The sequence below is a fragment of the Fragaria vesca genome, linkage group LG6 (genome assembly GCF_000184155.1).
Source record: "Fragaria vesca subsp. vesca linkage group LG6, FraVesHawaii_1.0, whole genome shotgun sequence".
NCBI classification, from domain to species: Eukaryota; Viridiplantae; Streptophyta; class Magnoliopsida; order Rosales; family Rosaceae; genus Fragaria; species Fragaria vesca.
The window spans coordinates 16,112,444-16,129,482 of NC_020496.1; the positions used below are offsets into that span (position 1 = coordinate 16,112,444).

Genomic DNA, 17,039 nt, shown 5'->3' on the forward strand with positions numbered 1-17,039 from the left:
GCATTTGGTTGATCTCTCTATTGAGTAGATGTCGAAAGATGCTGAGATGAGGCTAGGCGCTAAAACCCCGAGCTTGCCTTGAAGAAACATAAAAAACAGGACAAGTCTATGGTATACAAACGAGCCATTGAATTCAACCCGAGTAAGGCGATGTATGGATACATTATGATTAAACTGGTTTCATGCATTAGTAGAGGACTAATTTGAGACTACTCCCTTTGAATCGAACTCTTCTACTTCTTGATTCTACTTGCCAGTAAAACTTATTTACATCCAGTTGCTGTTATTGTTGATTTGTTGAAGGCAAAAGTGTCCTACAAACCTTGCTCCCTGTAACCACCCCCTCTCGAAAACTAAAGCTCAAAATGTGGCATGGTGCATAATATGGACAGAAACCAGTTGCTGGAAGCGTGAAGCAACAAGTAGGCACGAGTTGACACGAGTGCTATGTATGCTATACGTACTTTGAGTCTTTGACTGCATCGTTCAACTCAGGCTCGTCCAGATTCTAGGGAAATCATTTGGCTCTGCTACTGCCATCTCAGCACAACACACCCTTGCACGCCAAACTTTCTTCCACCTCAAAAATTTCCAAGATTTTTTTTATCTCCCAAAAAATCCAACTTTAACAATTTGATTAATTATTATTTTCTGTTCTTCCTTATATTTTTCCTTTGTATCATCACAGTTGGCTCAAACAAAGCTTTGAGTTTGAGTTTCATGTCCAATGGCTCAGTTGCTCTCCCCTGTTTTCACTGAAGCTCTCAAGTTCCAGAACCCTTTACTACCACCGAGCACATGGCGCGTGTTAGCGAGGACCAGCAGTATTAATAGCTTGAGTCTGATGGGTCATGCTGGGAAGCGAAGAGCCTGTGGTAGAGTCAGAGTGGCAACTGAGGGCTCAACTTCAGTTGGCGCTTTGGCTGATGACTACTACTCCGTCTTGGGTTTGGTAATTGCTTCAAAATTCATCTGTGTTTTGCTTGCTTAGTTCTGAGAAAGTGTTATCTTGTTTAGTTTGTTGGGTTTTTGTTTGCACAATGTTGTAGTCAACAAAGTCAGTGATGCATGAGTATCAATGAATCTTGTATGCTTGGATTTGTATATATGACGTATGATTGTTGGTTGGGTTGTGTTATATAGCTTCCAGATGCCACACCAGCACAGATCAAGAAAGCCTATTACAATTGCATGAAGGCTTGTCATCCTGACTTGAGCGGTGAAGATCCGGAGACAACAAATTTTTGTATGTTCATCAATGAGGTCTATGAGGTGGGTTTCCATGCAAGCTTAATTCTTTGAGCTCGAACCGGTTACAAGTGTTTGGGTTTTATTCTTTTGTGAAATCACTAGAATTAAAGCATTTAAGTGCAGGTTCTCAGTGACCCTGTGCAGCGCATGGTTTATGATGAAATTCATGGTTATGCATTGACGGCGATCAATCCTTTTGTAGATAACACTGCTCCAAAGGATCACACATTCGTTGACGAGTTTAGCTGTATAGGTATGCCAAGTTAAGAGGCTCAGATGTTATTCCATGTATAACTTTAATTGGACCTTGCTTCCTAGGACATTAGTTTAACTAAGAAAATGAAATACTCTTTGCTAGGAAGCAGCAGCTGGATTCACTCCTTGCTGCCTCTGAGCAATGATATTTGTAGGGTGGTCAATAACCTATTTATCTTTGCAGGCTGCAAAAACTGTGCCAATGTGGCTCCAGATGTCTTTGCAATTGAGGAAGACTTTGGAAGAGCCAGAGTATACAGTCAGTGTGGCAATCAAGATTTAGTTCAACAAGCAATTGATAGTTGGTAATGATCATGCTTTATGGTCATGCTAATATGATGATCATTTGTGATGAAAGTTGTCAAGTCCAGTTTCCAATATTTTTGTCAACTGAATGCAATGCTTACTATAATTACAAGCTTCATTGTTGTGCAAACCTTAAAGAACAGTTTAAAAGGGAGGATGAACCTAAAAAACATTTGAAAATATAAAGGAATTATGTATCTTTGTGTAGTGATTGTTTCCTTGTACTTGAATTGCATAGTATAGGACGTAGGACACACTTATGAGAAGAATAATATTTAGTTTGACTTCACAAAAGATATTTATCAATTTACTGTTATCTCTTGTGAACAACCAATTCATGTTGCAGCTCTGGTTTTTCCATTCTCCAATATAGGGTCAACTGTTGAAAAAGTGATCTTGTGTTTAGTTGAGAAAATCTATAATAGCATTACTCCTTGTTCAAATATTTCATCATTAATAATTTCCATTCTTTCTTGCATGCAAGTGCTGTTGGAAACTTGACTTCTAAATTCAAGGTTCAGGCATCAAGAGAATCATTAACTGCAGATTCAAGTGTCTTTGAGAACAATGTTCTAACTGTTGTTAACAAAATATGTCCTTATTTCAGCCCTGTTGATTGCATCCATTGGACGTCTGCTGCACAACTGTCATTGCTTGAAGATGAAATGCGCAGAGTAGAAAGAGTAAATGTAAGGCTAACAATCAATGTAAATTATTTTCCATCTAAGTTCCATTTTGCAGATGCTTTACTTGTGAGCATCTTTGTAATCTTTTTAATCACAAGTTATTTCCAGTTATCAGTTCTGCATTTGTAGCTGTCTAAACATTCTTAAACCGACCGAACTGCAGTTATATATTAGTGGCTAATAGATTTTGTGTCAATGGTCAGGTTGCACTGATGCTGGCAGGTATGGGCTCAGCAGCAGCGGATGTTTTCAGAACGGTAAGCTAATTTCTATTCTATATATGCATTTTCTATACAGATGAAGCCAGTCTTGAAATTATGACTAAGATTATCTGGTATCTTGTAAGATGATAAAAGGATTTTTTTTTTTTTTTGTAATTGAAATTTGTTTAGTCCTTGTGGTTTGAAGTCGACATCTGTTTAGTCCTTATGGTTTTATTTTAATCTGAATAGTCCTTAAAGTATTGATTTTTCATCCAAATAGTCCTTCCGTCGGCCACGTCAGCAATTTAACTGAGAAAATTGACGGAAGGACCATTTGGATGAAAAATCGTGACTTTAAGGACTATTCAGATTAAAATAAAACAACAAGGACTAAACAGATGTCGACTTCAAACCACAAGGACTATACAATATTTTACCCTTTTTTTTTTTTAAGTTCTTGTTGGCCTTACAGTTTTATGTTATTGATAGACTAACGGAAAAAGATGTAGAAGTATCTGTTACATGTAATTATCCAGCACTATCATTAATCTTGGTTCTAAAACTTTTGTTCTTAAACATCTTTAAAGAGATACTTATGTAAGGCATCTCTTTTGCATTGTGATAGCTGGCTGAGTTTCTATTATTATTCATACATCCTTGATACTGTTGCAGGCAAGTTCTCGATGGCAAAAGAGGCAAGCAAAAGTCTTGGTAAGAACTAATGTTTGTTGGTGACCTTCATCTATTTTTCTATGTTGCGTTCTCAAAGTTACATTATTAAGCTACCTGAAGTCATCAAAAAGAAATTTGAAATGCCAACACAAGAAAAAATTTTCTCTTAGGATTCAGCCAGACATTTAAATATGAAAGTGAGTTACAGTATGTCTGTTTAGATACATAATTGATTGGAATAGTTCAACACACCTAAAAATTATCATTTTGTTTTTGTATTGAGATTCCTCCAGAAGATTTGAAGCTAGAAAATATCATGTGTATCACAGTTTTATCGTATAAAGTTACTGGTGTACTGTATTACAACACCAGTAAAATATCATGTAGTAAAGATGCTATATCTACTAGCTAGTTTAAATCTAGGAATGATACTTTCTTTTAGACTTGGAAAGAGAACAGAAATACTTATGGAACCATGGTGAGCTAAGCACCAGTAAATAATATTGCTCCCAGAATGCAAGAATGAGAAGTAAAATAGACAAGCCATTCCATCTGCCACAGGATGAAAGGACTGGTGAATGTATTTCACTGTACGCTACAGGAATTATTTTGGAGTTAAATTGGGGTGGGAAGGGGAGAATGGGAAACAAATTATGGGTACAGTTGTGAGTTGTGACTCATGTTTAATCTGTGGTACTGGTTGTGTCAGCTGTATGAACCATATATAGGTGTCCTGGGATAGTTGGATAGTCAGATATTTTGATCCAAATGACTATATGCTGGTCTTTCCTCTTGTTAATGAAACTCTAGATGGCTGTCTATAAATTTAAATGTACTGATTGCAATCTACTCTCCATTTATATACTTGGGTATTATTACAGGAACAAGCTAAAGTGAGGATGACAAAGCAGAAAGATTCAGAGAAAACGGAATCATACTGGGACAATGTATGGGGCAAAGCCAAAGACTACCAGACTTCAGGTATAAGAAACCTTTCAGAATTAATCATACATATATTACAAATTGTTTGATAAATATACAGAAGAAACATAATTGAATTTACTGTATGAGTAGTTCACCTCCTCCTTCATGTAACAGTATCACCCTAAGAGCTTTGAACGTGTTGTCTATTTTATCTCATGGAAAATCAATCTCTCTAAAATACTCCTACTTTGGTCACTACCTTCCCCTAACGCCACTAGGAAAGTTCTCCAGAAAATAAGAAAACAAAATTACTGCTGCTGGAACTCTTGGTACCTCAATTTTGACCTGAACTACCGTTGACTTAGAAATTTCAGTGATTGATAAACTAACCTGTTTGATAACCAGCGGTTATATAATATTTTTCTGGGCACATATCCGTCATGTTACTTTCCATGGAGTGTTCTTCTACACCCTTATTTTGGCAGATGATTCTTGGATTACAGTATCTCCTGAATCTTCTTTGTTACACTTTTTCATTCCTCAGCTCGTAAAGGTTTTTCAACATGACATTTAAGCCAATTAGCCTATTCTTCAAACGATTTATAGTTGCATGCTAGGGTTGTAGGCACTTGTTTAAATCTGGAGTAGTAATATTGTATGTTTCCATTTTGTAACTTAGTCTTCATTGTTGTGGTCTATTTAATTGACTTGGTCTTCAAAAATAAAGTTGCAACTTTAATTTCTTTTCCATATTATTTTTGTTCCAGAGGAGGAAACAAAAGAAAGAGCAAAGAGAGCTGCCGCTGCAGCTCGAAGATGGAGAGAGTACTCGAGGAAGGGTGCTGATAAGCCTCCTAGATATAAACTTCCAGAGGCAATCTCCAACAATGAAAACTGACCGTCAGTTTTATGACCATTAGTATTCTTATAGTCAATTGTAATTCATTGATGATATAGCCTATAGCCCTATACCTCTTGTAAATTTGTAATCCTGTAAAAGTTGAACGTATAATCAGTGTAGTCATTATTGCTACAAAATGACAATACATAAGGAATATAGATTTAGAGAAGTGCACTAGTCTCCTATGCCTATGTTCATTTCTAGATGATTAAATCCATAAACCTAGAAGCTTTGCTTCAAACTACTAAGAAATCTATGAGTTGGAGGCTAATTCCAATAGACCTTCAAGTTTCTCGTATGTGTTACTTTTACCCCTTTAACATAATACCTGGCATAATAGCAAACCTTCAGCCCCTCCCAATTACAACTCAATGCATTGTTACGGGCACAGCCTAGACGACCATGCTTACTCTTTATTGAATACATATCTATCAGATTATCGCATCTGAATTTAGTTAATTCACCACCACAGGATCCACAACCAATGCGTTCTTCTCCTTCTATTCCGACATCAAGATATGACTGCTGCAACCCACTAACGAAGGCCTCTATCTCCTCCTAGACAGTACTCCCGAGCTTTGAACATCAGAGCTGGACTAATCCCCATCCAGTCGTTACCAAGCTAGCGCTACAGTGATTACAAGAGGAAACAGCATCTATAAAATGTGAAAACATGTGTGTTTAGGGCAAATAGATTTACCACACAGCTGAATGCGTACAGATTTACCAAGACGTATACATGCAGTTTGATTATCTACTGATGTTAACACACAGTTGGATTTATAGCGCAGCTGGAGCTGTTTGTTCAATATATACTACAATATGGAGCAACACATGGATGAAACTTCAAATACAGAGTTACAGACGAATGGAGTCGATGACAAGTCACAAACAAAACAAATTGGAATATAAATAAGTCGAGGCCAAAGTTGACTACGAAGTCAATAATGTATATGATCTGCATGCAACTCTAGCTTTTGACGATCTTTAAGTATCTGGGATTATATAATTTAAAATCTGAATTATTGATATCAAAGGCAGGATATGAAGACCCAAAGGGCATGGCGCATCTTCTGTTTGGTGAGGAAGGTCTCCATTAATTAAGCAATGGCTGCCTCCCTCATGTAATAAAAGTAAATCTAATACCACCCCACATTTTTTTTTTTTTTTTTTACCTACCCCACATATCTCTGTTTATTATACTCTATGTTTTATTTGGCTTGTTTCATAGAATACAGATCATATGAATCATATGATTAGTACAGAACAACTCACATGTCAACAGTTGATCGATTTGGTTTATGAAAGACATACTAATTATTTGCATGTTCATAGAGAAAAACTTAAAGAAAAAAAAAGAGTTAAAAATACTTTGGTCTTGATCAGTTTTAACTTTTAAATTACATGATGATCCACCTCGGATTACTTTCTACGTGTGGCCGCCTCACGTACACATACATGACGATCAAGTAAATATATTACATGCATAAACGCTAGACTGTTGCACAATGAGATTAATTTTTAAACTCTGCATGTACGTTTATCAAGTAATGTTATTATCAGAGTATACAATTGTGTATAGTAATCTTCACGAAGAGTGCTTTAGGGAATAAGGAGCAAGGGTCTGGAGAATTTTACGTGATAGGATTCAATATTTCAATGATGCATGTTTCAATTTAAAGTGATAAAAAAGCCAGAAAGTTGGTATTCAAAATCAATATTTTCTGTACATTTTAGAACTCAAGGGGCGCGAGAATCACGTAGGAGGTCACTTTTGCTGCGCTAGGGTTACAGTGCTCAAAGTTGGGAGCCAGTCGATCTCCATGTGAAACATTTCTTAGTGGCCTAATGGCTCCACGCTTTGGCCTTTAGCAACAGCAATTATATCATTGTCTTTCATCGATCATTGTGGCCATTTTGGTTTAGTTTCTGGTCTCTTCTTGGTTAATTTGGAAACCGTAAAATATTTTGTTTAGCCCTGTTAAAATTTGACGTTTCTAATTTTTTTGATTGTGTATCTATAAGACTATAATTGCATAATGCTTGCGTATAGTTTTTAGTAGACAAGAATGATGTGGAGAGTTTATCTAGTAGTGATGTCCTTAGTAGATATCTTACAAGTGAACCCATTAATCAGGACTCTTACTATTTCTGTAAAATTCAACCCAAGCTACCACGACAATTCAGTTTCTCTAGACTTTTGGGGCAGAAGCTGACCGTAATGAATTAGTAGTGCAAAGCTAGAGAAATTGCCATACAATTTCTAATGTCAATGAACTAAAAGAACATTACAATCTAGAAGAAAAAAAATTGGAGAATAAACACACACACAAAATGTATCACACTCGGCTTATTACATTTACAAATTCTGTATCGACGGCCACAAATTGTAGCCTAGCTGGTAAAAATAAAAAAAGGAAAATGGAAAGAACAAAAAATAAGTCTCAGCTAATGTTATCTTACGGTTGATGCAACTGTATGAGCCCAGAACTTGAGGTGATGCTTCATGTCTTTATCTAAAGCAGATGGAACTCTCCAGTTCATCAATTGGTTCTCTTTTCTTTGATATTCCAAAGCATCCCAAGCTTCAGACAGATAAGGCCTCGAAACAACCTGTGAATGATGATGATGATGACTTGCATCAATCCTCTTCTCTTCGTGATCTCTATCTTGTTCCTCACCTTCATCACTAACTCGCAGTCTTTGCAAGCCGGGAATTATGGCAACCAGATTCGAGTCCTTGTTGTCTTCCTCAGTGAACACAAACCCCAGATCCATAAACCCTTTCAGCTCGTCGAACTCCAGGTCCGACAAGCTCTTGCTGCTCCCTGATCTCTTCCTTGTTTTTGATCTTTCATTGTGCAACACCTTTTTCTTCAATGGTGCTGATCCAACCTCAAGTGCTTGTTTCACAGGAACAGTACTCTCTCTTGAGAAGTCTATGAGTACTTCTTTGCCGGAGGGGATTGTCTGGAGCTTCCGTGACCGAGTGGGGAGAACCGAGTGAGGAGAGAGGCTTGAATCAGAGAAGAAGCTCGACTTGGTGTCAAGGTATTGGTCACTAAGTGACCTGACGACAAGGGTTGGCAATCCTGCAGGGTTTGGCTCTTTGATTCGTATTTGATCTTCTTGGTCCGGTTGTAGACTTGGGTTGTTGTCTGCTGCTGCATGGGGTTTGGAGCTGAAAACTGCGTGTTCAAACCAGAAGGAATCAAAGAGGTTGAGCAGAGGTACTTCGTTTGCAGCCATTTTTGGTGGCTTTAATAATGGAAACTACAGAGAGTTTTGAGGTCAGATCAAGGTAAGGATGAAGAGGTTGGTTTTGCTAGTTATAGATAAGAACAAGGATGGCTGCAGGATGTAGATGAGGTTGGCGTCGGACGAATATGTATATATATGAGTATTGGCTTTACCTTATTCAGGCACATAGTGGTTGCAAGTGTATGTTTATATATTACTAGGCTTAGGCAATTTGCTTGTTTTCTGAAGTTGATACAAGACTTGGTATACATGTAGTGGGCACATTTATATGCCATAAACTTAGGGCGCTCCAGCACATTCGCTTCTGATTCGAATTCGTTTCTGGATAAGAAAGATGCATGAGAGGGGTTCAACTTTCACGTGCGTGGCCAAAAGTGCTCGTGCCACTTGAAATGTCGAATTATGATTTACTTGATTTGATTTGGAATTAGTCAATATCATTTTTTAAATATTTGAAAGATAACACCAAAAATAATTAGTCATGTAAACTGTAGAACACAAAAGGGTTAATTAACTTTTGCTCTGTTACGATTTCTCTAGCCGACCAACCGATCAAGAAGTATGAAGAGCTGGCGGAGGTGACGCTGAACGCCTCTGCAATATCAGATGAGGCCGTGGTGAGGCTTTGTTGGAGGAGAGGATGTCATTAATGACTGATTCTTCTACTTGTGTGGGCGTTTGTTGTCCAAGAAGGTAGTGGTGATCCCGTCATTTGCGGCGGCGATCTGTACAATTTAAGGCTTGAAAGAGAGAGTTTTGGTCCGGTAAGTGGAGGAAGGAATTTTCGTCTACCACGTGAAGGATCGAGAAGAGAAGGACCAGATTCTAAGAGGATAATATATTTATTATAACATAAAGTCCGTCGCTTAAGATCTTAGAAGACAAAACGGTCCCGTCGCATAAGAAGCTCTTTCGTTGCCTAATTACCTAAGTCACAGTTCCTAAGCGTCGGATGTTAGGCGAGACAGAACTTTTCCATCTCCTAAGTGTTTTTTTCCAGTAGTGATGGTATGTGGTTTTTCAATAACGTATATTCCATATTATTGCTAGTGGATATTTTACAACGATGTGGGTGACGTTGTGGTGGCGAAGCTGAATTGCATGAAGGTTTTGTTGGTGGTAAAGAGATTGTGCATTCTCATATGCAATATGAAGGATCTAACCAGAAATGGCAACGCTTTGGGAAGTTTATTCGGGATGATTAGGGTGCACTATTGCGTAATGATCCTATTCGGATGATCCATCTCATTCATGACATTCGTCAGTGAATTCAGACGCAATAGACTTTTGAATTGTTGGTTGCTATTATGGTTAATCTGGAGATATATTTCAAGAAGTTTCATGGCATCTGCGTTGTGTATGGCTTCTTTAGTGGTGATGGTGGCGCATATGAGAAGGGTTTGGGGCCGGTTGCTCTACCTTTAGTGGTGTAGAGTATGTCAGATTGGGAGCGGCCTAACACTTTTCTTGGGAAGAACGGTGAGATGTCGGCTTGGGAGGGTGGGACCGATGGAGCTAGGCAACATGAAGGCGGTTGCATTGACAGTTGGGGCTTGTCGAAATTTTTCAGCACGAAACCCTAATGTTGTGTAAACTATGTTAGTTTTTCATATTAAACTTTATATAGCTACAAGATTTACTTGGTGGCTCATTTGATCTCTATGGACCTCATTATGTTATTGAGATTATGAAGAAGTTTTACCCTTCTTGGGTATGATTTTTATTTGAGCTTATCTGAATTAGCCTTATGTCTACATGGAATATAATGGGTTGCACAAGGTAAGTTACATGATTTCTTGGCAAGCATACATGCTCCCACCTTACCTTAAGGCGGTTGGGTGTGTCAACCGCCATGCACATTATAGTGCAACATAATACCTAGTCCAATGGGGTTGTCATTTGTAAGAGTTAAAGAGTAGCTAGGCAGATTGGGCAAGTCTAATTGTTAAGAATAAAATACTATTTTACTCATGAATTTCAGTAGTTAAATGTTGGGAGGAAGACTTCTCATAAACACCACATTTGTCCTCTAGCTGTTAATACCCCAACAAAGAGTCGCCATAGCAGCATCCCGCCTATGTTATCCTCTCGCCTTCCTTCTCAACCTCAGACGCTTTGCCTGTGGGTTGGGAGAAAGAGTCTAAGGGTTAGAATCAGACCTAGTGTTATCACATGAAAAATAAAGAGAAAGAAAAATAGTAACTACCTTTCTCTATATCGCCAGCGATAGTCTCAAAGTCCTCATCGAGGTGGCGGTCTAGGCACTGAGATGTGTTTGACCCTTGAACATCATTGAGACGAACTCCATCTTCATGGGCATCACCATTATTGCAGTATGCATTGTCCTGAGCTTTCTTCTGCTTGAAAGATTCATACTTCTCAAAATCGATGTAGTCTATCTCAAACTCAATGAGATACTGCGCGTTCTCGGCCTCATCAACTTCTTTTATCTCTTCAAGCATGTTGGCCTACTTGGTCGATTGGAAACACTCCGCCTCTTCTTGCTCCTTAGCAGCCTTCTTCTCAAGATCTTGGCAACTTAGGGCCTCCTGGATCAATTTGCAGCTTGGCAACTTCCTCATCTCGGGCAGCAAGAGCGTGGTGGAGAGACTAATGCAGTCATGCTTGTTGTTGTGGGAAGACTGAGCCGTTTGCAGGTGAGACACCTCCTGAAGACTTACGATAAGCTTAACATCAATGATGGATCACTTAGCCGGGACGCCCAACTTCAGCTTGGCCAACTTCAAACTTGGTCTTACTATAAAGTCGTTCTTAGAGCGCCTTGGTCAAGTCCGCTTAAACTTACCTCAGCTGCTTGCAGAGTTTGGACTCAAGCTTTGAGCGCTACACAAACTTTGAAACACCGCCGTGAACATGCGAAAGAAGCTCTTAATCTCTAGCCCATCCACCATGGCCAGTTCCCGCTTTGGCCGTTTTACACCGCCAACCTCTAGAAATTGGAAGAGTTGGCGGACCACATGCATCTCTCTCATTATTACTTGCCTTCTTGATGTAAGGGACAATGTCCACACACATGCGGCCACGACGGTGTTGTAGGAACCAACGAGATCAGAAGAGCCGGCAGGGTCAGAACAACCAGCTATCCCCTTGAAATTCTTCAAAAGAAGGGCTTGCTCAGGTAAGCTATCGAACCTCATCAAACTGGCACTCTTATCAATGGCGGCCGACTCAACCTCGACGTCAAAGATTTGTGTTGTAGTGCGCGGACAAGAGTTTATGGTGGACGCCATAAGTTTCTACCTTAAGCTTTTGTTGTTTCCTTGGCCCCGAGCCTTTGAACTTGGGAAGCTTTGCCGCCAAGTCGTTAGCCAGTTGTTGTTCCCTTGTCATCAAGGGATGAAGAAGTCATGGTAAGGTGTAAGGTCAACCTCGCCATCCCTTAGGTGAATATGAGGAAGCGCCTTGAGATGCTGATTCTCTTTAGTAGAAACCACACTGTGAGTAGTGTGATCCACCCTCTCCTTCCTCTTCTTGGTGGCAGCCTCTATAAACAACTCCAACATCTTTTTCGCCATAACGTCAGAGTATGAGGGCACAAGGTAGGCAGTAACAGCGTAACGAGAGGCTCGTTGAGTCTTCACAACTGCAGCACAAGAAAAAGAAAAGGTCACCTTCAACGAAAGAAAGAGAAAGAAGGAATCATAAAGTACAAAATTAGCGCTTAGGAGGCCGACGTACGAGTCTAAGTCCTAAAGACAAGCTACAAACTTAGAACTCGTAGGTCCATGCACTTCTGCGCAGCCAAAGATATTTCACTCTGTTAAGGTGAGCGTACTCGACATGCGAGATCATAACGAAAATCATTAGAGGCAGAAATAGTGAAGATGACAAGAATCTCAAAAAAAAAAAAAAAAAAAAAAGTAAGAACCAGAAGATTCCCTAACACTATTCTATGCACCCTCTATCGATTGGAAAACTGATAGTAAACAATATCGAGGAGAGCAGAGGACCTGTTAACCTTTCCAAACTCCCAACCATAGGTGGCAACACAAATGACATCCCTCATAGAATCTGGTCGGTGCTCCTAACACCTCTCATTGTCCTTCTTCCTCCTATTGCGTGGCGTCAGTGTTACTGTCTCCTAGAACACCTGGCCGATGATATATGTTAGCTTGAAGAAGTAGGTGATTTTTGCCATTGTTGGCCGTTCACAACCACAATTCTCATATAACCACCATGGCTAGGATGATCTTCCATATATTGATGGCCCCTAGGCCAACCGCAACTCCAAATTTATATAGCGCATATTGGAGACAAGGGTTGAGTGGGATGTTGACGCCATTTTTGAAAATGATGTCGTTGATGGCCAGACAATGCTTGTCCAGCTGACTAGCCATCTCACCAACAACTTAAGTTGCAAGCTGGCATGAAGCCTAATGTTCTAAATAAGCTTTCGGATGGCGGTCAAATCAATGCTATTCTCCGGCTCATCCACTGCAGTCTGGTCATCCAATTGCAAAGATATGGGAGTGACAGTCATTCAACTGGTTCCTCGATATCACCAGAGGCTTCACGGCTAAAACCTATGGCGCCCTAGCTACCGCTAGCCCGGTTCTATGTGTAATACCCCGAAAATTTGTTATTAGTTTCTAATATTATTTGGGAATTTTCGAGTTAGAAGTAGTGTGTTTTGAGGTTCGAAGGAATAGCGAAAGTGTTCAGATGCATAAGTTACCCGAAACGGTTTTATGGTTTTGAAGGGTCAAGAATTGACTTTCTAATCTGTTGGGTTTTTCGAGAAACTTCCTTCACAAAAGTTGTAGAGCATGACAATACGAGTTCGTAGACACGTGGCACACATAAAACGGACTTCGTATGAGAAAGTTATGGTCATCATAAGTTCGTGGTTTTACGGGGTTTTGGGTTAAATAAGAAAAAGTTAGGGTTTCCATTTCATTTTTATGGAAACCATCTTTTTTCTCTCTTCCTTCTCTCTTGCGCCTCACCGTCACTATCAACGTTCTCTAGCCGACCCGACCCGGACCCGGTCAACTCAACCCGGCTTTTTCGGCTGACTCTGGCAGACTCAGACGGCGGCATCGGTCAAGTTTTCTTCCTCTCCTCGGTGTGATCCTCCCTATGTAGGTGGGTGAGGACGACTCGAGTGGGATTGAGAGAATCGAAAGCCGCAGCGGAGGGTGGCGGAACTGAGGGCTTTCCAGCCGTGTACGGCGACGACTAGAGGTGAGGCTTCCCATTTCTTGAAACATTCTTCCCTCTAAGCACGTTTCAAGCTGCCATTCTCCTCATTTTGAGGTCTAGAAGTCTGTTTGAGGTCGCCTTGGCAGCCGGTTTTCTTTTGGACGATTTCGGCCGTTTCCGGCCAAATGGGTTCAACCTTCAGATAAAAAGATGTTTCCCTTGTTTCAATCTACAAGTTTCATGTTATGAAATTTCTCAAATTCGGAGGTTGGTAGGGTGGCGAGTGGGGCCCACTCGCCGCCGCCTGTGGCGGCACGTCCGACAGTTTTTATGGCTTTAGTTTTCTGTGGTTAGCTAGCTCTTGTTGTTGTGAGCTTGTTGAGAGATGAAAATTCTAGGTTTTGAGCAAGGATTGCGTGGTAGGACTTTTTGGTTAATTTTAGGCTTGTGAGAGATTTGAGTTTAGGTTTTGAGGATTAGAGGCAGCTATATTAGGTTGTTAAGTTCGTCGACCTTAGAAAGTTGTCCTCCTTTGGGTTAAGGGTTAGTTTAACAGGGTTTTGATATCCTTTAGTACCTTGGTTACTAAGGTTATTAATTGTGTAATTTTAGGTGATTTTGTGAAGTTGTGATTTAGCTTGGCTCCCTTGTTTTGTTGAAGACGCAGCGGGATTTATTAGGTGAGTAACATCTCACCAAGGTTCACTTTGAGACCAATTATTTATAGTTATTGTTATGATGATGATTATAATTTAAAAATTATGTTTTTGTTTGTTTTAAAATATATAAGCTTGTTGCCAACGGCTCATAGGTAAGATAAAACAAGTTTTCCTTTTATATGATTATTTTTAATGTTCATGTGATATAATATTGTTGGTTCTTGATAGATTATTCTTGTGGGAATATCTATGTTTGTTCATATAAATATATCTATGTAGAATGATATAATTTTTATGATGTGCTCTTTGTGTTGTTGATGATGTTGAATTAAAGAATGATGATGATTTAAATGTTATGTTTTTTAGATATTTGTGGTTGTTATGATGATGAATATGATGATGATGATGATGATGATGATGATGATAATGATTATGATTGTTACTATGATGATGATTATGATGGTTACTATGATGATGATGTTGATGATGATTTAAAGATTTTGTTTTTGTTTGTTTTAAAATATATGACCTTGATCGCCAACGGCTCATAGGTAAGCTAAAACAAGTTTTCCTATTATATTATTATATTGTGATTCGTTGCTTAGATAGTCAAACTGGGTTCCAAGCCTTTAATCGGGTGATTGGTTACGGTTATGATGATTTTACTCTATTGTGATTATTGTGTAGATAGTCAAACTGGGTTCCAAGCCTTTAATCGGGTGATTGGTTACGGTTATGATGCTATTATTATTTTGTGATGTGATATTGGACAGTCAAACTAGGTTCTAAGCCTTTGGTCGGGTGATTGGTTATGGTTAGGAATAGAGCTCTTGTCCGTCTGTCGGTGTAGGTCATGGGAGGTACCTTAAGGTATCTGGGATCCATGGGTACATAAATTGTTGTTGTAGGTCATAAGAGGTATTTATTAATATCTAGGACTCATGGGTATATGTATTTGTTGTAGGTCATGGGAGATACCTTATTGGTATCTGGGACTCATGGGTACATGTATATTAATTTGTAAAAGTATTGGTTATGTGGTTTTAACATTGTTCTTAATTGTTGTCATTTCACTTCCTTGTTTTCAGTATCTCTTGAACTATGCATAATGCAGGAGATTTTTTAATATCATTTGTGTGATTTTTAGTGGAATTTATGAACTATCTTTTTTGCAGGATTCATTTATGATTTTGATTGTTTTGTGAATTGTTGTGTTTTCTTATTTACTCTCTTTTGAATTTTATTGTTTTGAGGCGATTCCTGAACTAAGTTCTAAAGCAAGAATTACAGGTTTTATCTTATGTGATGTTGAGTTGAGTTATTTTTGGGAGTTACTCATACGGGCTTTTTAGCTTACCGGGTTTGTTGTTTACAACCCGGTGCACCAATTCATGGTGTAGGGGTTAGACCTGCAAGTGATGATTAACAAGGTTGAGGCAGAAGCATAATGGCTGGGTTTTAAACGATATACATTTTACTTGTATATTTTGGCAGTTTGCTCTTAAGCTCATGTGAGCGTCTTCATTTTTACTAGACTTTTCAAGTTGTTGTAAATAAGGAGCTGTAATATTTAACTCAGTTGTTGAGTTTTGTTGACATTTACATTTTCAGCATTTGAGTTTAGATTGGGAGTTGTTAAGCAGGTTTTGGGTATGATATTTTGAGATATATCATGCGCAGATTTTTGAAAATTATCCTTCAAAAATGGCAAAAATGGGGGTGTGACACTATGCCTCTTTGTCCTTTTGTTCTCTAGCGCGCATGTGGCTATTAGGGCGATCCAAGTAGTCGTCGATGGGCTCGGACGAGTTTAGCGGTTGCGGCTTTGGCCTAGTATGCCCATTTCGATGCATTTCTTTGAAATAGTGAAGGTACATGGTGTCGTTTAATCAGGTCATACGATTGGTGTGATACTCATTGATCGTTTGCACTAGCAGGTTAGAAGCAGGTGCCCTCTCAACCTTACCAACAGAACTCCAGTTGTTGAGCACTTCGACAATCCCCAACATCCGCCAGAAACACCCTTGACCTAAAAAGTTAGAGGTTAGCCAAATCTAAGCCTATTTCTTTCTCAAAATTAGTCATGAACATGAAGGATAAAACCCAGAAACCCAGAAAGTCATTTCAAACCCAAAAACCCAGATTTTGTGCAACGGAAAGACTCCTAGATACATGTATCCAAACATCAAAAACCCATATAAAGCACTGAAACAAGAACTTTACAAAAAATTAGAAGAAGAAACGAAGAAAAACAGAAGAGTAAGGAAATCTGTATCCGCGAAAACATGAAGACATAGACAAAGAAAATAAATAAATAAACTATAAAAACAAAAAAATCAAAAATCAAAATCGATCCACTATCTCCCAACCAAAACTCGACTCAAATTAGTGTCAGGTCCTAACTTAAACTGTCTCGATTTGTTCAATTTGGTATAAGCCACCCGCTTATTTTTCAAGGAACGTGTGTGTGTCTATATATATACAGCCCTTCTCGGCTGCGGACGTCCACACCAACGGTTTTGGTGCGGATTTCTATTTTTGCATCACTTTTCCGATCGAATTTCCTCATCTCCACTGTCTAGTATCTAAATAATATTGTGTAGATCATTTCTGCAAAATTTCAGCCAATTTGGTAATCGTTAAGGCCCTCAAACTCGAGTTTTTCTGGTATGAACACAATCGGACAGAATTCAGTCCGTCCATTTGTTTTTCGAGTTTGAGGGCCTTAATGATCACCAAATTAGATGAAATTTTACAG

The 17,039-nt window shown here is 39.0% G+C and overlaps 2 protein-coding genes across 2 annotated transcripts; one reads left to right on the forward strand and one right to left on the reverse strand.

Annotated features, from left to right (window-relative positions):
- Positions 1 to 727: 727 nt before the first annotated feature.
- Positions 728 to 5,365, forward strand: LOC101312845. Its single transcript, XM_004303151.1, has 9 exons — positions 728 to 952; positions 1,144 to 1,272; positions 1,375 to 1,504; positions 1,691 to 1,811; positions 2,420 to 2,501; positions 2,702 to 2,755; positions 3,374 to 3,412; positions 4,255 to 4,354; positions 5,065 to 5,365. Exons 1-9 carry the CDS (start codon positions 728 to 730, stop codon positions 5,193 to 5,195), a joined length of 1,011 nt encoding a protein of 336 aa, XP_004303199.1. The 3' UTR covers positions 5,196 to 5,365.
- A 2,084-nt stretch (positions 5,366 to 7,449) lies between these two features.
- On the reverse strand, positions 7,450 to 8,690 carry LOC101313135. The gene has a single exon (XM_004303152.1). The coding sequence runs from the start codon at positions 8,445 to 8,447 to the stop codon at positions 7,653 to 7,655; it is 795 nt and encodes a 264-aa protein (XP_004303200.1). The 5' UTR covers positions 8,448 to 8,690; the 3' UTR covers positions 7,450 to 7,652.
- Between the last annotated feature and the right edge of the window lie 8,349 nt (positions 8,691 to 17,039).

Coding starts and splice junctions, on each gene's coding strand:
- LOC101313135 (XM_004303152.1), bottom strand. CDS start 8,447: ATGGCTGCAAACGAAGTACCTCTGCTCAACCTCTTTGATTCCTTCTGG.
- LOC101312845 (XM_004303151.1), top strand. CDS start 728: ATGGCTCAGTTGCTCTCCCCTGTTTTCACTGAAGCTCTCAAGTTCCAG. Junction 2,756..3,373: donor CAGCGGATGTTTTCAGAACG/GTAAGCTAATTT, acceptor ATACTGTTGCAG/GCAAGTTCTCGATGGCAAAA. Junction 3,413..4,254: donor AGAGGCAAGCAAAAGTCTTG/GTAAGAACTAAT, acceptor GTATTATTACAG/GAACAAGCTAAAGTGAGGAT.